General features: G+C 56.1%; 2 protein-coding genes across 2 annotated transcripts; both read right to left on the bottom strand.

Moving 5' to 3' along the window:
* Nucleotides 1-229: 229 nt before the first annotated feature.
* ELOB (elongin B) lies at nucleotides 230-4259 on the bottom strand. Its single transcript, XM_061152646.1, has 4 exons — nucleotides 4192-4259; nucleotides 3934-4068; nucleotides 2622-2727; nucleotides 230-388 (listed from the first exon to the last, which is right to left on the bottom strand). Exons 1-4 carry the CDS (start codon nucleotides 4192-4194, stop codon nucleotides 276-278), a joined length of 357 nt encoding a protein of 118 aa, XP_061008629.1. The 5' UTR covers nucleotides 4195-4259; the 3' UTR covers nucleotides 230-275.
* Nucleotides 4260-11742: 7483 nt separating this feature from the next.
* On the bottom strand, nucleotides 11743-18516 carry PRSS33 (serine protease 33). Its single transcript, XM_061153879.1, has 6 exons — nucleotides 18436-18516; nucleotides 13593-13656; nucleotides 13272-13434; nucleotides 12680-12951; nucleotides 12099-12268; nucleotides 11743-11901 (listed from the first exon to the last, which is right to left on the bottom strand). Exons 1-6 carry the CDS (start codon nucleotides 18514-18516, stop codon nucleotides 11743-11745), a joined length of 909 nt encoding a protein of 302 aa, XP_061009862.1.
* Nucleotides 18517-19744: the final 1228 nt, after the last annotated feature.

Here is a 19744-nt window from a genome sequence, read left to right as displayed (position 1 = left end):
CCAAGAGCCACGTCTTAGGGGAGGAGCCTGGTGAGGCTGCCTAGGCTCCGGATCCCCCACAGAACCCAGCCAGCATGCTGGGAGGGGCTGCCCTGGAGAAACAAAGCGCAAGACCCTTTTTGTTCCCAGGCTGAAAAGGCTGGGCTGGAAGAGGCTGAGGGTGAGCCACATAACAGGGAGGGGGATGCCTGAGTCAGGAGAGGGTGTACAGAAAAAGGCAGCAACCAGGTGGACACCCAAATCTTTTATTGAGAGGGGACAGGTGGGGAGACCTCTCACTGCACAGCCTGTTCGTTGGCGCTGCTTCCTGAGTCCTGTGGCTTCATCACATCTGGCAGCTCAGGTGGGCTGGAAAAGGGCTCGATGCGCAGGGCCTCGAATGCCTCATCTGGGGGAGAGGAAAGGGGGCCTCGCTGGAGTTGGGGTGGCCTCCGCTGCCCTCCCCCAGCCTCGCCACGCGGGGGCCCTCTTTCTTACCCTCTGTCTCCTTGAGTGAGCCTCTGGGCTTACCTGCATCCACCTACAATCTCCCCCATCTCCCCATTCCCTTCACACTTCTTCCTGCTTCACATCATGCCATTATGTTGCTCCACATGTTTTCCTATGCTCCCCATGTTCCACATCAAGCTTTTTCTTGCCTTGCCCTCTGCCATTTAGAATGGCTGCTGCCTCCAGGCACCCAAGGGCATTCAGATACCACCTCGTCCCTCTTCAGAGAAACCTTCCCCAGGCACCCTATACAGTCCCTCTATGTTCCCAATGCCCAGGACACACAACCACCAGTTGGGAGTGCCCCGTTTCTCAGGACCACTGCTCTACTAGGAACAGCGGGTCCCAGGATGCTTAACCTATCTTGTTCTCAGAGCAACTGAACTGCACTTTTTCTTCTGCATGAAAAACCTCTCCACCTGGCTCAGGATCTCAACCAATTAGGCTCCCTGGCCAATCGGTTGAAACTGGCCTCTACTGGGGAGATGACTATCTCTACTAGGAGCTGGAGATGCTAAACATCCTGCAATGCAGATGACATCACCCAGAATCATCCAGCCCCAATGTCAACAGTGCTGAAGACACCTGGCCCAGCTTAATCACCTCTCCCCATTCTCTGGAAATGGTCTGCAAGGTGCCATTTAGCACTTGACACTGTCATCACACCTCCCTACCTACGCAGCCACTTTGGGGGGTAGAGACCTGTCTCTCTACACAGGGAGACAACCCCCCACCCAGAAGTGCGCTTTGTGAGTAGAATCAGCCTGTCTTCAGTCCACACCACAGCCCCCACCAAAATGGCAATTCCTTACCTGAGGTGCTGCCACCCAAGGTGCAGTCACCACAACGTATGCCACAGCTGGGGGTCATGGGGAAAAACCACCTCACTGCACTGTGACAGTTTTCACCTGCAAGATGGTTGAGGTCCTGCAAGTCCATTGAGTGCCTTTGTTCAAATCAGAGGAACAGATACTTTCTCTTGGATACATGCACATACTTGCAGCCTGGCCTAGCTTAGGAAGAACACATGTACTTTCAGCCCTCCCCTACCTGCCTCAGAGAACACGTTTATAGAGCACACTGCACCTGCCTGCCCACCACTGAGACTCAAGGGAACCCACAGAAAGACCCCCAGAATTGTCTTTTCCTGAGCACTCGTGGGGTCTGGGTGCACGAGGGCTCGCGCCCTCGCTGTGAGGCTTGTCCCGGAGTCCTACTCCTTTTTGGAGACCACGCCAGTCTGGGAGGCACAGGGCATGAAGTAGCTGTTCGAGGACACGGCTGCTGAGGCTTCACTTGCTTTGTCCTCAACAGAACAGGATATCTGTGAGGCTAAAGTGTAACTGAGGCTATATGCTCCCTCCTGAGCCCTCGCTAAGATTTCTTACAAGCTATAAAAATAAACTTGTAACTTCATCCAAATTCACCAGCCCCTGGGTCTACAGCTGTGAAAAGACCCTATAACCCCTGTTTAAATTTTCAGAGACAAAGGATAAAATTTAAATCTTTTTCTTGGGAAAAAGAGATACACTGGAGCAACATAACCACCCCCACCACTCAGGTATCTAAGCTTTGGTCAGGCTGGCACGTGGTTGAGGACAGGACCGGCTCTGAGGGCAAGAAAGGGCAGAACCCAATCTAACTTCTGCAGGCTCAGCTCACTCGCCCTTAAAATGATCCTAATAAAAGTCTGCCCAGTACAGAGATGCACCATGGAGACAGCAGGTGGCATGGCTCAAATAAGGTGGCCCTGCTCAAACAAGGGCCTGGCAGCCTGCATCTGGGCTGGGGGGTCCCCACGAGACTGACAGCAAGCCTGGGCATCCGAGGCTCCCAAATGGGGACGACAGTGCTCACCCCTCAGGGCTAGCCAGAGGACTGGACCGGACAATGGAAATAAAATGCAGAGTGCAGGGCCAGGCCCTTAGTCCTCTGTAAGTGTAAGCCAGTACTGTGACTAAGGATCTGTGAATCTTCCAAGTAATGGGTTTCAGTTTCCACAAGCATCTCACATGCTTCACATTGCTTGTATTTGGTGTACCGGGAGACAGGGTTCACGAGATTTGGAGGAACAACTACAAACTGAATACCCCTTTCACTGGCTGTTTCCACCCTGTCGCTGCCCCTCTCACCTGCCCTGAAGGCTAGCCCCACAGTGGCGGGGGCCTGAGGCCGTGCTGTCTGACTGGTGAAGCCACACTCGCCCAACGTCTTGCCGTCGTCCAGAAGCTGGTCGTCCTGAGGAGAGAGGAAGGCAGGGTCTTAGGAGAGGCCCCAGGAGGGGCAAGGCACAAAGACTTCTCTGGTCAATAGCTACACTGGAAGTCATAAGAGGGAAGAGACACAGCCCCAAGTAGGGCCCAGAACCACCCCAGAGTATGTAAGTTTCCAGGGCTACACCCAAGACTCTCCATATCAGAATCTCCCAGGATAGGGCTCTGGAATCTCCCCTGCTCCCCACCCCACCCCCTAACTCTAGGTGAATGCAATTCCAAGTGCCAGTGAACCAATCTGGCCACAGGTAGATTTGGTTGTACCCCAGCTCTACCACCTTGGACAAACAGGTTCCTCTTTTTGATGTGAAGTTTTCTTATCTGTAAAATACAAGTTATTGGAATTCTCAACTCATAGGGCAGCCAAGAGGCTTCAATGAGCAAAGGACACACAGTAGAACGAACTCAGGCAGCAGGAAAGGTCCTTATCACAGAAATCCCAGTAGATAAGGAAAAAAAGCCTTTACAGACAAAGGGAGTGGAGCAAAAGATCAGTTTCCAGGCAGAAGCAGATCAATGCACTAGGGTGAGCGACCTCTTGCTGACAGACTTGAAAGAGGGGCCGACACTCCGGACTGCCCCCAAAACGCCAAACCCCAAGCCATCCTTGCTGAGTAATTGCGATTGGTTTGTAAGGGGAAACGGAGGAGGGCAGGGGGCTTTTAGAACATCACCAGTAAACCGGGGAGTAACAAACAGTTGTTGGGGGAAGAAGTGGTGGGACCTGACGCATTTCAACACCCTCCATTTCTTTACATTAAGGAGTGTCTGGGCCGAGGGGCGAGGGATAGGCTTTCAGAGGATTAAGAGCATCGCGGCTGAAATCCTGACTCTGCCAACGACCTTGGGTTGGTCAACTGGCCACCTCCGAGCCTCAGTTTTCTTCACGGCCGAGCTAGGAAGTCAAGCGCCAGAACGTCGCAGGGGGACTGTAGTAAGAATGAGATGAGACGCCGGCCCTCGGCGCTCAGCATAGGGTCTGGCGCGAGCAGCTCACGCCCTCCTAATCGAGAACCCCAGTGCAGTGAGCGCTATCGGGGCTTCACCTCCCCGAGTTCAAGCAACGGCCCCACGCGGGGGAGTTCCGGCCCGCGGCGGCCGGTCGCCGATGTTTACATCAACGACGCTGCCGCCGTGCGCCCCCGGGCGCCCGGAACCTACGGGACCGCACCTTGTACAGCCGCTGCTCATCCGGCGGCCGCTTGAGGATACCCTCGACGATGCGCTTCAGCTCGAACACGGTGCTCGACTCCTTGGCGTCCGTGAAGATGGTGGTCTTGTGGCGCCGGATCATGAGGAACACGTCCTGGGGGCGGCGGGCCGGCGTGAGCGCGGAGCCGGGGCCCCCCCGCGCGGTCCCGCGCCCCCGCGCCCCCGCTGCCCCCAGCCCCGGCCCCGGCCCGGCGCCCCTCCCCCCGCGCCCGCTCACCATCGCGGCGGCTGCCTCTCCCCCTCGACGCGCCGGCGCGGCCGCGCTCCGCCCCGTTCCCGGCAGCCCGCGCGCCGGCCCCAGCGTGCCCCGCGCCCGACGGCCCCGCCCCGTACCGCCATTTTAAGTAATCCGCCAAGGGGGCGCTCCGGCCGAGTGTCTGGCCGCCATCTTGGCGCCGTGGAGCGGGCGGGGCCTGTTGGCGGAGTGGCAGAGGCGGTGGGAGTCGGGCGGGGACCGAGCGCGGGAGGGACTGTGGGCGGTGGAGCCATCTTGGTTGTGGCAAAGGCGAGGTCCGCGTGTTGATGCAGTCAGGCGGAGGCCTGGGCGCAGGTCCATCCTTGCAGGGAATACAGGGCTGAAGTTCGCAAGTGTAGGGTGCCTCACGTCCCAAGGAGAGTGTATGAATGGTATGTCTTGGTCATCGCGGCGTCAAGACAGTCACATCACAGAGAGACCTGGGCTGCCGTAGACGTGGTATTCATCACAGTCAGACCTAGTAGTCTGACTCATGATTATGGAACTCCCTGGTGGCCATTTTGAGCAGGTGTTAAATTCTGGATCTTTCGGCCACCGAATCAGAAAACTGTACTGTCTCCCCCCACAGCCTAGGTTGTGAGGATTATTTAAACCAGTTTAGCAGGCTTTAGGCCCTGTAAGGACCCTTGGACGCTGTTGCTGGTGTGAGGCAGTGTGAAAGCAGCTCTTTGCAGGAAACTGCCCTCACCAGGAAGCTCCTTTTCTTGTTACTAGCAAAGCTAAATTGTAAACAAGTTTTGAACCAGCACACACATCCCCTCCTTGAAACCATGCTTTACCCATCTCTAGGCTAAGCACACCTTTCAAATTTTTAATCGCACAGTGTCTTGCCATATTAGTTCTTTCCGCAGATCAAAAAAGGAGAAATGAAGAATTTAGCAGGTGACTGGATTGCTTCCCTAGCCTCTACTTCAGTAATCTGAACAAACTATGAACAAGATAGCCTCTAGAGGAGGAGCACAAGAAGTTGACTACATGGGTGAAACAGGAGGGAAGCGGGCAGGCACAACTTTTGAAAGAATGACATAACCAGAGGGCATAGCATAAACCGATTAGAACCAAATGGGTCCAAGGTAGCACACAAATCAAGTTGTCTAGACCTTGCTCCTCAGTATAAACTAATTATAACACAGCAGCAAGCTAATGTGAGCCACCATGACAGTTTGACCCTCAAAGATCTCAAAGGTTGACCCTCAAAGACCAAAAAGTGGGCAGTGGCTCAAACCCTGGAAATCTCCAACCCCTTCCCCAAAATAGTTGGAATAATCCTCCCACTCACTAGCCTGTCCCTGGAGCAGGAAATGGCAACCCACTCCAGTATTCTTTTTTTTTTTTTTCACTCCAGTATTCTTGTCTGGAGAATCCCATAGACAGACTAGCCTGGCGGGCTACAGTCCCTGGGGTCGCAAATAGTCTGACACGGGTAAGTAACACTAACACATTAGCCTATGAAATTACCCAGCCCATAAAAGCTAACCACAACATATTTTAAGGCCACAGCACTCACCCTCTGCGATGCCTGCACGCTATGGAGTGTGTTTCTTTCTGAATAAATACATTTCTTAGCTATCACTTTGTGTCTCACTGAATTCTTTCTGATATGAGGTTTGTTAGGTCCTGAAACCAGGTCTGAGATCTCAGTTCGAAGACTATAGGTTTTGGCCGGGTTCAAGTCCCAAACTTGTGAGTTCGAGTCCCAAGCAACGTTTTGGCTGAGTTGGAGCCACAGCACATGGATTCAAGTTCCAATCTGAGGTAAACAATTTCATAGGGTGATGGTGACAATTCTGACACACAATCTCAAGGACTAACTGAGATTTCTTCCCTTTAAAAGTTTTTGGGGGAGGTTGAGTCCACCATCTCCCCAGATTGCCAGCATTCTGACCTGCCTCTTGAGAAACTTGTATGCAGGTCAGGAAGCAACAGTTAGAACTGGACGTGGAAGAACAGACTGGTTCCAAATAGGAAAAGGAGTAGGTCAAGGCTGTATATTGTCACCCTGCTTATTTAACTTATATGCAGAGTACATCATGAGAAACGCTGGGCTGGAAGAAGCACAAGCTGGAATCAAGATTGCTGGGAGAAACATCAATAACCTCAGATATGCAGATGACACCACCCTTATGGCAGAAAGTGAAGAACTAAAGAGCCTCTTGGTGAAAGTGAAGGAAGAGAGTGAAAAAGTTGGCTTAAAGCTCAACATTTAGAAAACTAAGATCATGGCATCTGGTCCCATCACTTCGTGACAAATGAATGGGGAAACAGTGGAAACAGTGGCTGACTTTATTTTTGGGGGCTCCAAAATCACTGCAGATGGTGACTGCAGCCATGAAATTAAAAGATGCTTACTCCTTGGAAGGAAATTTATGACCAACCTAGACAGAATATTAAAAAGCAGAGACATTACTTTGTCAACAAAGGTCTGTCAAGTCAAGGCTATGGTTTTTTCAGTGGTCATGTATGGATGTGAGAGTTGGACTATAAAGAAAGCTGAGAGCAAAGAATTGATGCTTTTGAACTGTGGTGTTGGAGAAGACTCTTGAGAGTCCCTTGGACTGCAAGGAGATCCAACCAATCCATCCTAAAGGAGATCAGTCCTGGGTGTTCATTGGAAGGACTGATGTTGAAGCTGAAACTCCAATACTTTGGCCACCTGATGCGAAGAGATGACTCATTGGAAAAGACCCTGATGCTGGGAGGGATTGGGAGCAGGAGGAGAAGGGGACAACAGAGGATGAGATGGTGGGATGGCATCACCGACTCGATGGACTTGGGTTTGGGTGGACTCCGGGAGTGGGTGATGGATAGGGAGGCCTGGCGTGCTGTGGTTCATGGGGTCGCAAAGAGTCAGACATAACTGAGTGACTGAACTGAAGTAATTAAAAGCACCTTTCTTTTGCCACCAACATTTGTGAGTATGTAATTGATTTTGTGAGTGGCAAGCAGTAGGACCTCCATTCGATAACTAATTAGGCCATCGAACAGCCTAACTTGTTAGAAGCACCATGCATGGTCAAAGTTGGTGTTCCATCTTCCCAGGCAGAGGGTGACCTGGGCACCTACCTACTCTTCTGCCCAGGTCCACTGTAGCTCTTGAAGGGCATGTGGACTTCACTTCCCTGTCTGGCCACCCCTCATCCCTACTAACAGCCTAGGACTTCCTCCTTGGACACTCTCCTGTGTCACCCCAAATTGCAGTTACGCTAGAGCAAGGCAAGGAGGCTTTTCTCATAACCTCTCCCAGAGAGAAGGAGAATCTCATCCGGGTCATTGCTGGCATGTGCCAGAGAGGCATGCTGTGGCAGCACTGAGAAATGAGCCAGTGGTGATCCTGGATGCTGAGCAGCTCAGCAGTTACCGAGGCCACAGACTGGTAATTCTGTGGAGTGGGCGGAATCTGAAGATGCTGCTGCTTTGGTCCCTGAATCAGGTTGGTGGCTAGCCATGCAGGCTCTGGTCTCAGACCTGCTGAGATTCAAATCCTTGCTCTGGCACTGAGTGTGCAGCCTTGGGCAGTTAACCTCACCAAAGCCCAGTTTGCACCTCTCTGAAGTGGCAGAATAGCTGTTTGTAAAGTTTGTGGAGCCTTACTGTAAGCAGATGGCGGGGGGGGGGGGGGGTGTCCCTGGAGAAAGTGAACCTAGTATGGTTTTATTGACAGAAGAGAAGCCATTTTTGGCCCAGGCCATTTTGTGATCTAAGCCTGGCCTCAAGGCAACCCCCTTCATGAATATGCATGTACCCTTAGCTTAAAACTTCCCCACTTCTGCTGTCCAGGGAGATACTGCTTTTGAAGAGATACCCAAAGTGGTGGTCTCACTTGCCGCAAATAATAATGAATCCTTACTTCTTGGTTGTGTCTTTGTGTTCGATACCCACTAAGAAGCAAACCCAGCTTTTGGGTAATATCACCAAGAGTTAGTACTCAATAAATATAGATGTTTCCTAAACTATAGCCATAGTTATAATTTTTGACTTCTGACCTCTGGCTCCTCAGGAGTCCTCTGAAGCCCCTTTCCTTCCTGGGTCTCCTCCGTGCCTAGGCCTCAAGGCAGCCCTTCCCCTCACATGGGATCTCTGTGCACCCTACGGTGCTGTGTTCGGGGGTCGGGGGTCGGTTGCAGGAGATAACTTCCGTCCTTGTGTCAGTGAATACAATGACACCTCCTGCAGGGAGCATGGGGTCAGGAGAGGCTTGAAGGAGGTATAGAGGTTCAGCCCCCAGCCCCCAGCTCTGTAGCTGGGTGCAGACCCTCCTCAAGATGGCAGGTGAGGCAGCTGGCCAGCTGCTCTTGCTTTCCTGCACAGGAAGTCCGCCTGGGTCCTTTCTGCCCTGTTGCTTCAACCACTCAAAGCTCACCATGGAAACTCTCCCTGGCTTCTAAACTAAGTGTGTAGGGTCTCAGCTGGTGGACCTTCTCCTTTGCTCTATTTAAATTTCTTAAAATGTTATTAATAAATAGCAATTGTCAGGGACTTCCCTGGTGATCCAGTGGCTAAGATTGTGTGCTCACAATGCAGGGAGCTGGGGGCTTCCCAGGTGGCTCAGTGGTAAAGAACCACTTGCCAATGCAGGGGATATAAGAGACACAGGTTTGATACCTGGGTTGGGAAGATTCCCTGGAGGAGGGCATGGCAACCCACTCCAGTATTCTTGCCTGGAGAATCCCAAGGACAGAGGAGCCTGGTGGACTACAGTCCATGGGGTCACAAAGAGTTGGACATGACTGAAGTGACTCAGCACGCACGCACTGGGTTTGATTACCTGGGCAGGGAACTAGATCCCACACGCTGCAACTAAGACCCAGTGCAGCCAAATAAATAAAATACATATTAAAAATAAATAGTAATTGTCAATCACTGCTAGTTACTAGTGTGTCTTTCATTTCTAGCATTTTACAACTATTTTCTATAAGGGAAGTGACGTAACTCACTGTGGAATTTGAGTCCATGGCCCAGATTCAAATCTGGCTTCACATCTTGCCTGCTGTGGGTCATGGGGCACATAACCTAGCCTCGTTGGGCCTGTTTCCCTATTCATGAAACGGGAACACCTCCCGAGTGTTCAGAGATCAGTTGAGAGCCCACCAATGCCTGGCACAACCCGCGTGCTCGCTGAGCAGATGGCTCTCCCAACAGCCATAATGGGGCAGATGTTACCAGGTCAGATCACAGATGCGGAAACAGGTGCATCAGTACTCCTGGGAGAGGCTGGGCCATCTGGCTGCAGCGCTACCAACTGGAGCAGGTGAACGGCTAAAAATACCTGCATGGACAGAAGCCCAGCGTCCTGTCCCCGGCAGGGGTGGTTCTCGGGACTACTCTGAATGCCCCTCCTGGCAGGTCAGGCAGGCTTTCTGAGGCCCGCGGGGACGGGGTGCAGCGTGAGACTGATGCTGGGCCCAGTTTACCCCTCACACACCCCCTCTGGGCTCACTGGCCTTGCTGATGGGCGGGATGCAGCGGCAGAGGGTGCTGTCCACTGAGCCTGCGGGCACAGAGGGGCAGTAGAGCCTGCACTGCACCTCCTGGGCCCTTGTGCTCCCGTTCGGAGAGCCTCAACTGTGCCCCCGAGCCCGTGCTCTGCAACAAGAGAAGCCACCGCAAGGGGACGCTCACGTGTCGCAGCCAGAGAAAGACTGTGTACAGCAGTGAACGCCCACCACAGCCAGAATTTAAATAAATAAATAAAATATATAAATTATATAGAAATAAATTATATATATATAAAAGAAACACTGAGCTCTGAATGGGGACCCATTACTCTGATCACGGCAGGCCCAAGACTGAAGCATCCTGGCTCTTAGTCCCTGGCTTGTTCTGGTCTCAATGCCTTGGGAGGCGTCTTGAGGATGTTCTCTTGGCGGGCCCCAGGCTGAGGGCGGGATGGGAGGACGGTCAGCATCGCCCAGCCGGGGCTACTAGGGCCCCACTGCGACGCGCTCACAGCCTTTCGCCTGGCCCGCCACGGCCAACCTCTGCCTACAGTGGACGGCACTCAGCCTAGGGGAGGCGGCAGCCTGGAGCTCACTCGCTGTTCACAGACCCACCCTCCTTCCCAGCCGGGTCTGGCCCAGCAGCCACCACCTGCTGCAGTCACTTTTTTCCGCTGGGAGAAAAGAAAAAAAAAGGAGGGGGAGTTCCCTGTCGGTCTGCTGGTGGGGACTCAGTACCTTCACAGCAGAGGGCAGGGGTTCAATCCCTGGTTGGGGAACTAAGATCCCACAAGACACATGGAGTGGCACAAAAAAAGAAGAAAAGGAAGGGAGCCACGGCTCAGGCCTGCACGGGAGCAGCCGCACTCAGCGCTGTCCAGCCAGGCTGCCCCTTCAGGGACAGCCCCCCTTGATCCCCTGCCCCCCTCGCCCCTGTCAGCTCCGAAGGTTGGAGTCTCCAGGTTCTGTTCAGGTTCGTGTTCCTCCTGATGCTCTAGAAACTTAGCTCTGTCTACACAGGCGGATGACCCTTGGCCTGGGGGTGAGAAGATGGCAGAGGGGGCAAGGACACCAGGTACCAGCACGTGAGGGTGGTCAGGGAGCTGAAAGGGCCTAGGCCGGTCTCCAGGTGCAGGTGGGGCAGGGAGGTCCTGGGCCGGGAAGCCCAGACCCACCCAGGGCACGGAAGCGGGGAGTGGCAGAAAAAGCTAAGGACAGCAGAAACTACGGCCAGGCCTACCTGGGGGCCCCTCTTGGTAAAGGGCATGATGCCAAGTGCCCCAGGCTCCTGAATGTGTGGGAAGGCCAGGCCTGGTGGCCGCCACCTGCTTCCTGGGGCACCGTCACTACAGTGGGGCAAATAGGAGTTTTCTACTGCTATGGCAGATGACTACAGACACAGCAGCTTAAACACTAATTTATTACATCACAACCCTGTGGGTAGGCTCACCGGGGTTCCTGTTTAGGATCTCACCAGGCTGAAATCAAGGGCATAGACTGTCAGGGCTCTGGTCCGCAGGCTGGGGGAGGAGTTGTTGGCCTCCAAGCCTGTTCAGGTTATTGGCCAAATTTGGTCCCGTGCAGCTGTCATGCCGAGGCGCTCCTTTCCCTACTGGCTGTCTGCCAGGGGCCACCCTCGGCTCCTCGCTACGTGGCCCCTCCACCTTCAAAGCTAGCAAAGGACAATCGTCTCCTTGGGGTTGGGTCCTGGTCACGTTTGAATCTCTCTGACTCCTTCTGGAAAAGAGGGGCACACAGACCAGACCCAGCACTAACTCACTTGCCTGTCTCTGGATGCCCTGGCTGGAGTTCAGGGCGGCTGAATAAGAGCAGGAAGGGAACAGAGGGCATGTGAGACCCCTAGACACATGGGAGGCTCCTAGAGGAGGGTTGGCAACTCGCATTTGGTGAGCTCCACGGAGGATGCCGGGGACAGACAGACGAATGGATGGATGGGTGGCTCCTTGGCTTTATCAGGCCTCTGAGCCTTCGGTCAGAAGGGTGAGGGATGTGTCGGTCCCCAGACAGACGGGGCAGCCGAGGGTCCCCAGAGTCTGGCTTCCGGTCAGTCACTGCATCAGATGTTGAGGTGAGCCTGAATCCAAGGGCTGTAAGTGGCCACATTGGTATAGACCCCTGGACGGTTGGGCAGGGCACAGCCCTTGCCCCAGCTCACCACACCCACCAGGACCCAGCGCCCAGACTTCATGCAGACCAGGGGTCCTCCAGAGTCACCCTGCAGGAGAAACGAGAGCTTAGGTCCCAGCCCCCCAGGGACTCTGGGTCCCAGGATGCCATCCCTCAGTGGTGCCTCTGGGTCGGGGTTCAGTACACTGAGCCTGCAGGTGGTACATCCTGGGTCCCGGGTTCTAAGGAGATAGGGTGCTGGCCACAGAGGCGTGGGCCCCAGACGTTCTAGGCAGCTTCTCACACCTGGCAGGCATCCTTCTGGCCCCCAACGTAGCCGGCGCACAGGCTCCCTGGAAGTACTATGTGCTCGACCCGGGGCACGTTGGTGCCCAGGTGGTAGAGGTGGTCACAGGTGCGAGCGTCCAGCAGTGGCACCCTCACTCCCTGCAAGGGTCGCCACTCTGGGAGCGGCACTGGAGGAGAAGGGGGAGGTCTAAGAGGCGGCAGAGACTTCTCAGATGGCACTAGTGGTAAAGAACCCGCCTGCCAATGTAGCAGACTTAAGAGATGTGGGTTTGATCCCTGGGTTGGGAAGATCTCCTGGAGGAGGGCATGGCAACCCATTCCAGTATTTTCTCTTGGAGAATCCCATGGACCAAGGAGTCTGGTGGGCTACAGTCCGTGGGGTTGGAAGAGTCGGATACCCAGGAAGAGCCCGCAGAGGGTGAGGTGGAAAGCAGGTGTTGGTGGGAAAAGCCTCACCTGCCAGCCCAGGGTTCCCTAGCCTGACAGGGAGGATGTCTGGGTCTCTGGAGGTCAGAGCGAGCTGGGGAGAGAGCCCCTGGCCCTCCCCCAGTGCCCCTGTGCCCTGCCTTCTGCCTCACCTCCTGGGCGGAGGCTGCCCCAGCCAGTGACCCAGCAGGGTGTGCCAGGCGGCGGGCGGGCCCCAGGCTCGGGCAGGCAGACGGGCTGGACTCGGGTGCTCAGGGGTGCTGGGCGGCGCAGCAGCAGCAGCGCCAGGTCCCCGCGGGCCCCGTCCTCCGAGTAGTCCGGGGGTAGCAGCACCCTCCGCACGGGTGCCAGGAGAGCAGGGGGCGAGCTGGGACCCAGGTGCAGCGCCCCGAGGCGCACGCGGTACTCAGCGGGCAGCGCCTTCCTGCGTGACAGGGGCGCTAGGTCTAATTAAAGCAGCTCCCCTTCCAGCCCAGGAGCGCTCGTCCCCGCCGCCCTCTCTCTTAAAGCCCGGGGTGAGACCTGTGCGAAGTCTGGGCGTGGGGTCCCGGTGGCTGTGGGACGCTGGAACAAGGGCTGTGCCCTGCCCAACCACCCGGGGGTCTGTACCAACATGGCTACCTACAGCCCCCGGATCCAAGACCTTCCCTGGGTCTTGCTCCACCCGCCCCGCCCCGGCAAACCTCGACGAGGAGCCCTAGGGGTAGGGGACCGTCCCTCGGCGGGGCCTGGCTGCCTGCTGACCTGGGGAAGCAGTGTGCCGCCGTCAGCACCCACTGCGGGGCGATGAGCGAGCCCCCGCACACGTGCGTCCCGCGGTGCTGGATGCTCGCCTGCCACGGCCACTCTCCGGCCCGGGCGTCCCGGCCGCCCACGATACGACTGGACACCCGAGGCTGCCCACAAGCTGGCAGGACAAGGGGACTGGGGGTGGGCAGAGCAGTGGGGGACGGGGAGGCGGGGGGGCGGGATTCGGGGGGGCGGGGTTCGGGAGGGGTGGGGCCGGGGAGACGGGGGGCGGGGTTATGGAGGGGTAGGCACAGCGGGTTTCCGCGGCTTCCTTACCTTCAGACGCCAGGGTCCCAGCTGCTACTGGAGGTGGAAGCAGGGAAGGGACTGGATTACGGGTCTGGTGTCAGGTAACGGGGTGACGGGGAGGGCGGTCACAGATTAGGAAGGAGGGTGGAATGATATGTCGCACTGACTTGATGCCAGATTTTTGTGCAATCGGCTACAGGATTAAACCCTCCCCAGAGCCCTGTGAGGTGGGGACGTACACCCATTACACAGACGAGCACAGCCAGATTCAGAGAGCCCAAGGTCAGTGACAGAACTTGAACCTTTGGAGCCAGTAGTGGGGGTGTGCTAGGTCACTTCAGTTGTGTCCGACTCTATTCAACCCCAGGGACTGTAGCCCACCAGTTCATGGGGTTCTCCAGGCAAGAATGCTGGAGTGGGTTGCCATTTCCTTCTCCCGGGGATCTTCCCCGCCCAGGGATTTAACCTGCGTCTCCTGTGGCTCCTGCATTGAGGCAGACTCTACCGCTGAGTCACTGGGGAAGCTCTGGAGCCAAGAATAGGATGCCTGAACTTCCCCAGTGGTCCAGTGGTTAAAAATCTGCCTCCCAATGCAGATTGGGAGACAGGTTCAATCCCTAGTCGGGGAAGATCTTACATGCAACAAGAGAAGCCACAGCAGTGAGAAGCCCACACACGGCAGCTAGAGAAAGCCTGGAAGGAGCAAGGAAGACCCAGTGCAGCCAAAAATAGAAAAAAGAGTAGGATGCCTTAGAGTGCTCTAGAGGAAGCAGGAAGGCTGGGCAGATGGAAGCCAAAGCTCCTGTGGTCAGCACCCCCAGCCCCGCCCCCACTCACCCAGCCCCAGTAGGAGCAGGACCTGGAGGGAGGAAGCCCACTTCATTCTGTCTTCAGGGCTGGGCCTAGTAAGGGTGGTGCTGCCCAGGACTAGCCTGGCTGGAGCCTGCCAAGAGAAGAGGAGGATCTAGCCCCCCCACCCACCCTGAGCTCCTTTTGTCTTCCTTCAGACCCTGGTTGGTCCCAGACCTAGCCCTGTGGCCCAGGCTCTATGCCCTATGCCCAGGCCCCAGGGACCACCCCTGCCCCCCCAAGTGCTGCACGATTTGGGCGCCTTAGGTCTCCAGGCAAGCCCTGGAGCCCAGCCCCTGCCCCATCTTGTATTTCCCTGATAGGTGCCCCCCAACCCTGTTCCCCAAAGACCCGTATCCTTTTCTCACCCTTGCAGCTGGTGTCCTCCCTGCTAACTGGGCTGGGGGAGGATCTGGGGGCTTAAAGAGCCAGGAGGGGGCTGGGGGCCAGGAGGTAATTAAGGAGGTCAGGGCGGGGCTGCGGCTTCCTCAGTCCAGCCTTGAACAAAGATGCTTTGAACAGTGCTTTTGCCGTGGCAGGAAAGGGACACCTGGGTTTCTCGAAGGAAGCCTGGCTTGGGCCAAGGTGCACGGAACTGGGGGTGGGAGCCTGAGTCCAGCCAGGCAAGGGTGGAGTGGGGGCTGGGGTGAACGGCATGGGCTGGGGGTGGGGGCCTGGGCTGCACCGACCCCCTGGAAAGGCTCCGGAACCTCCTTTTACCAAGGCTGCCCCCTCCAGCAGCCGTCCACTTGGTTCCCCGTCCTGGGGGCCTTTCTGTCCAGCACACCCCCTCCTTGGCTGTGTCCCAAGGTGATGTGTGACAGGGGAGATCTGATTCACACCTGTTTGTTTCCCCTCCATGAGGCAGGGTCTGGGTCTCTGTCCCTGTCTTAGCGCAGGCTGCCAGGACAGCACACCACAGTGTCAGTCGCTCAGTCGTGGCCAACTCTTTGCGACTACACGGTCTGTCCATGGAATGCTCCAGGCAAGAATACTGGAGTGGTTTGCCACTGCTTTCTCCAGGGGATCTTCCCTATCCAGGGATCGAACCCGGGTCTCCTGCATGGCAGGTAGGTTCTTTACCGTCTGAGCCCATAGACTGGGGCTCAAGTTCCATTCTGGAGGCTGGACGTCCAAGAACAAGGAACTGGCCAGATGTGAGCCTCTTCTCTTGGCTTGTAGGGGGCTGCCCTGCCATCTCACTGAGTGATCACACAGCCTTCTCTTTGTGTCTGCTGGGCATGAAGGGTAGTGAGGGGGGAGATGCTGCTGTCTTTTTATCTTTTCTGGTTGTGCTGTATGGCATGAAGGATCTTAGTCCCCTGGCCAAGGATTGAACCCAGGCCCCCAGCAGTGGAAGCATAGAGTCCTAACCACTGTACTGCCAGGGAAGTCCCCTGGTGTCTCACTCTTTTTTTAAAAAAAATTATTTATTTATTGGCTGTGCCAGGTCTTAGCTGTGGCAGGTGGGATCTAGTTCCCTGACCCGGGGTCAAACCTGGGCCCCCTGGATTGGGAGCTCAGAGTCCCAGCCACTGGACCATCAGGAAAGTCCCTGGTATCTGTTTCTATAAGGACACTAATAAGTCCACCCTATTACTTCATTTAATTACATCCAGAGTCATTGGGGTTAAAGATTCAACATATACATTTTGGAAAGTTCACACACGTTCTTCCCAGGTGGCTCAGTGGTAAAGAACCCACCTGTCAGTGAAGGAGACACAGGAGACACGGGTTCAATCCCTGGGTCAGGAAGATCCCCTGGAGGAGGAAATGCTAACCAACCCCAGTATTCTTGCCTGGAGAATCCCAGGGACAGAGGAGCCTGGTGGGCTACAGTCCACGGGATCGCAAACAGTTGGACACGACTGAGCACATGCACAAATATCCAGTCCCCAATGGCAAGAGCAGTGCCATCACGGAGTGGGCGCTGAGTGTTCGGGAGTAAGTGGGAGGGGCCAGTAGGCACGGGGGGTGGCGAGGGTGAAGGAGACGAGTGAGGGGAGCTAATGGCAAACCAGCCCCAGTCCTTCCATGCAAAACAAGGGAGGGCGGCCTCGGGCCTGACTTCCACTGTCCACGTTCCAGGACCAGGCTCAAGCCCACGCTCCGGAGCTGGTTTGTAGAATGTCATCCCTCCCACCCCCGAGACCTTGGGAGAGTTTCCTCTTCTGTAAAACAGCCCCCCGACCCGAGGTGGTCGTGAAGTTTAACGGTTAGCCCTTGCAGAGCCTGGAACCGCGCCCGGCTGATGGAAACGCTCTAGAAGGGCCACAAGAATAAAAGCAGCGCCCTCCCTGAGGTGCCTGACCTTGGTTACCCCAGATTCAGCCGCCACTGGAGGCCTTGGCTGCAGTGGAGCCAAGTGGGCAGAGCTGGGGCAGCTGGAGAGGCTGGTGGGCTGGAGACTGACCCATGACCCTGGGGACACACAGCCATCTCTGGGGCCATACCTTGAGAGGGGGTTCACTGGAAGGCTGGATGCCCAGTCCAGCAGGGAAGCTGGTGGGGGGGGGGCATCTACCTGTTGCAATTTGGGAGGCCTGGAGGACACTTGAGGGCAGGGACCCCGAAACAAATTCCTCCTGAGGAACTGGCTTATGGTGGGAGGATCTGGAACTGGTTGACTAATGGGCAATCAAACCTGAGAGGAGTAGGAAGGAAACCCCTTCCCAGGGGTTTACCCCAACCCAGCTCCGTGCCTCAGATCGAGAAACTGAGGCATAGGCCCCTGCTGGCCCACATGCCCTGTCTCACCCCTGAGTCACCCTGCACAAACGGACCCTGGACAAATGTCATCTGCTTGCCTGTCTCACCACCCTCCTCTTGGGGGCCAGGCGGAGGAGGCCAGCTTTCTCTGCTGCCGGACCTGCCCCGACTCCCAGGTATGCGCAAATGATCCAAACAGGGCCAGCCTCCCACCATGGCCCCTAGGTAACAGTGATGGGTCAAGAGGTGGCATGTGACCCCAGACCAGCCAATCAGAATCCTCCCCTGAGATTTTCACCCTGGAGGAGGGAGGGAGGGAGGACCACTGGGGCCCAGGCAGGGGAAGCCATGGCTGAGGCCACAGGCAAGGACTCTCAGCTGGCTCGAGAGCCTGGAATCTTCCAGACTGAGGAACAGTGCCCTGTAGAATTGGAGCTCCTCATTCCAGCCATCCTTAGGCTCGGCGGGCTGCCCTGTATCCTTCTAAACCAACTCTCCTTCACTCATGCTGGTTCTAGGGGTTGTAAGGCAGCTTCCAATCAAAGTCTTTAAGTGCCAAGAATGAAAACAAAGTAACATTCAACAAAGGTGGAGGGGAGGTGCGCCCCGAGCCGGCTGCCCTGCCAGTGTGTTTCAGGATGGCAGCACCCAGCCCACCGCATGCAGCACAAGACTCGTCTCTGATGAGCGCCCAGCCCTGCTCTTGGCCAGACTCCCCGGCACCCTGCAGACCTGGCAGCAGATGAGGTGGGGGGTGGGGTGGCCTTCCCGGGACCCGGTGTTTTCCCACTGATGTCCCAGCGCAACACGGGCCCCCTGGGAGGGCTGCAGCCTGAGCCCACCCCATGCCGACCCCAACAAGAGGAGTCATGCAAGGAGGGACAATGGTGTGGGGTGAGCCGGGCCGCAGGGAGGAGTGCGCTGTGGCACCGGGCTGGGGTAAGTGGCCCTGAACAGGACGCTATGGGGAATGTGTGCCTGGGCGGGCTTGGCGGTATTTCTGTGGACGAGACTGTCACGCAGGCACTAGGCCACCAGAGGGTACTCGGCCTGCTGCTGGAGGAGGGGCTGTGACACTCTGCCAGGCAGGCCTGTGGGCAGTGTCATGGGGCAGCCGGGTCTGGGGCCCAGCGCTTCACAGGCATTAAATCACGCGGTCCTCCGGTAACACATGGGACACCAGGCAGAGAGCGTTCTGTGTGGGGCCAGCCCGGAGGGCCTTTGTGGGAGATGAGCGGGAACGCCCTCAGGTTTTGCCTGCTCCGAAGGGCAGATGGCAGAGGGTGGAAATCTCAAAGCAGGTGAGTCCCACTTGGGAAACATGGAAGACACAAGCCACCAGGTGCCTGCCGGCCCCTCGAGTCACGCACACCACACAGCCTGAGGTCGACATGGGCCGCTGTGAGCTAGGTGACTTAAGGATTCTGTCACCTCTCTGGGACTCAGTTTCACCATTTTTAAAAAAACATTTATTTACTTTTGATGCCGAAGAATTGATGCTTTTGAACTATGGTGTTGGTGAAGACTCGTAAGAGTCCCTTGGACTGCAAGGAGATCCAACCAGTCCATCCTAAAGGAGATCAGTCCTGGGTGTTCATTGGAAGGACTGATGTTGAAGCTGAAACTCCAATACTTTGGCCACCTGATAGGAAGTGCTGACTCATTGGAAAAGACCCTGATGCTGGGAAAGATTGAGGGCAGGAGGAGAAGGGGACGACAGAAGATGGGATGGCTGGATGGCATCACCGACTCGATGGACATGGGTTTGGGTGGACTCCGGGAGTGGGTGATGGACAGGGAGGCCTGGCGTACTGTGGTTCATGGGGTCGCAAGGAGTTGGACACGGCTGAGCGACTGAACTGAACTGAACTGATTTCCTTTTGACTGTGCTGGGTCTTCGTTGCTGCGTGGGCTTTCTCCTGTCGTGGCGAGCGGGGGCTGGCTACTGTCTAGCCATGCTGCTTGGCCTTCTCGTTGCGGTGGCCTCTCTCGTTACGGGGCATGGGCTCAGTAGTTGTGCTGCATAGGCTTACTGGCTCTGCAGCATGTGGGATCTTTCCAGAACAGGGATCATACCCATGTCTGCTGCATTGGCAGCCGGGTTCTGTACCACCAAGCCACCAAGGAAGCCCCTCATCATTTTTAAAACTTATTTATTTTATTAAAAAATATTTATTTATTTGGCTGAGTCAGGTCTTCACTGCAGCCTGTGGGCTCAGTAGTTGGGGAAGGGGAAGCTCCAGCTTTGGGGGCTGCTAAGGGGCATGAAAGTGGTGTCACAGCCGATGTGGATTTTGGGCAGGCAGGAGTGATGAGGACACCCCTCCCAGACTCCTCCGCCTGCCCCTCCACAGTGACCAGCCCTAGCCGGACCAGAGCTTCTAGCACCTTCTGTGCTCACAGTACCTGTGGGTCCCATGAAAATGCAGATCTGCCCGAGCAGTTCCCAGGGGCCCCAGGCAACCCTGCTGACCTGTCCGTTGGCCACACTGAGGCTGTGTTCTGGGAGCCCAGTGGGGCCAGGGCAGACATGCTTGATGCCGCCCCCTCCACCCAGGCCACATGATGGAGCTTGGAGCCTCCATGCCCCCAGGACAGCCCTCAACCACAGGGAGTCAGGA

Source organism: Dama dama, chromosome 10 (genome assembly GCF_033118175.1).
Source record: "Dama dama isolate Ldn47 chromosome 10, ASM3311817v1, whole genome shotgun sequence".
Taxonomy (NCBI): Eukaryota; Metazoa; Chordata; class Mammalia; order Artiodactyla; family Cervidae; genus Dama; species Dama dama.
This window is presented reverse-complemented; position numbering and strand designations above follow the sequence as displayed.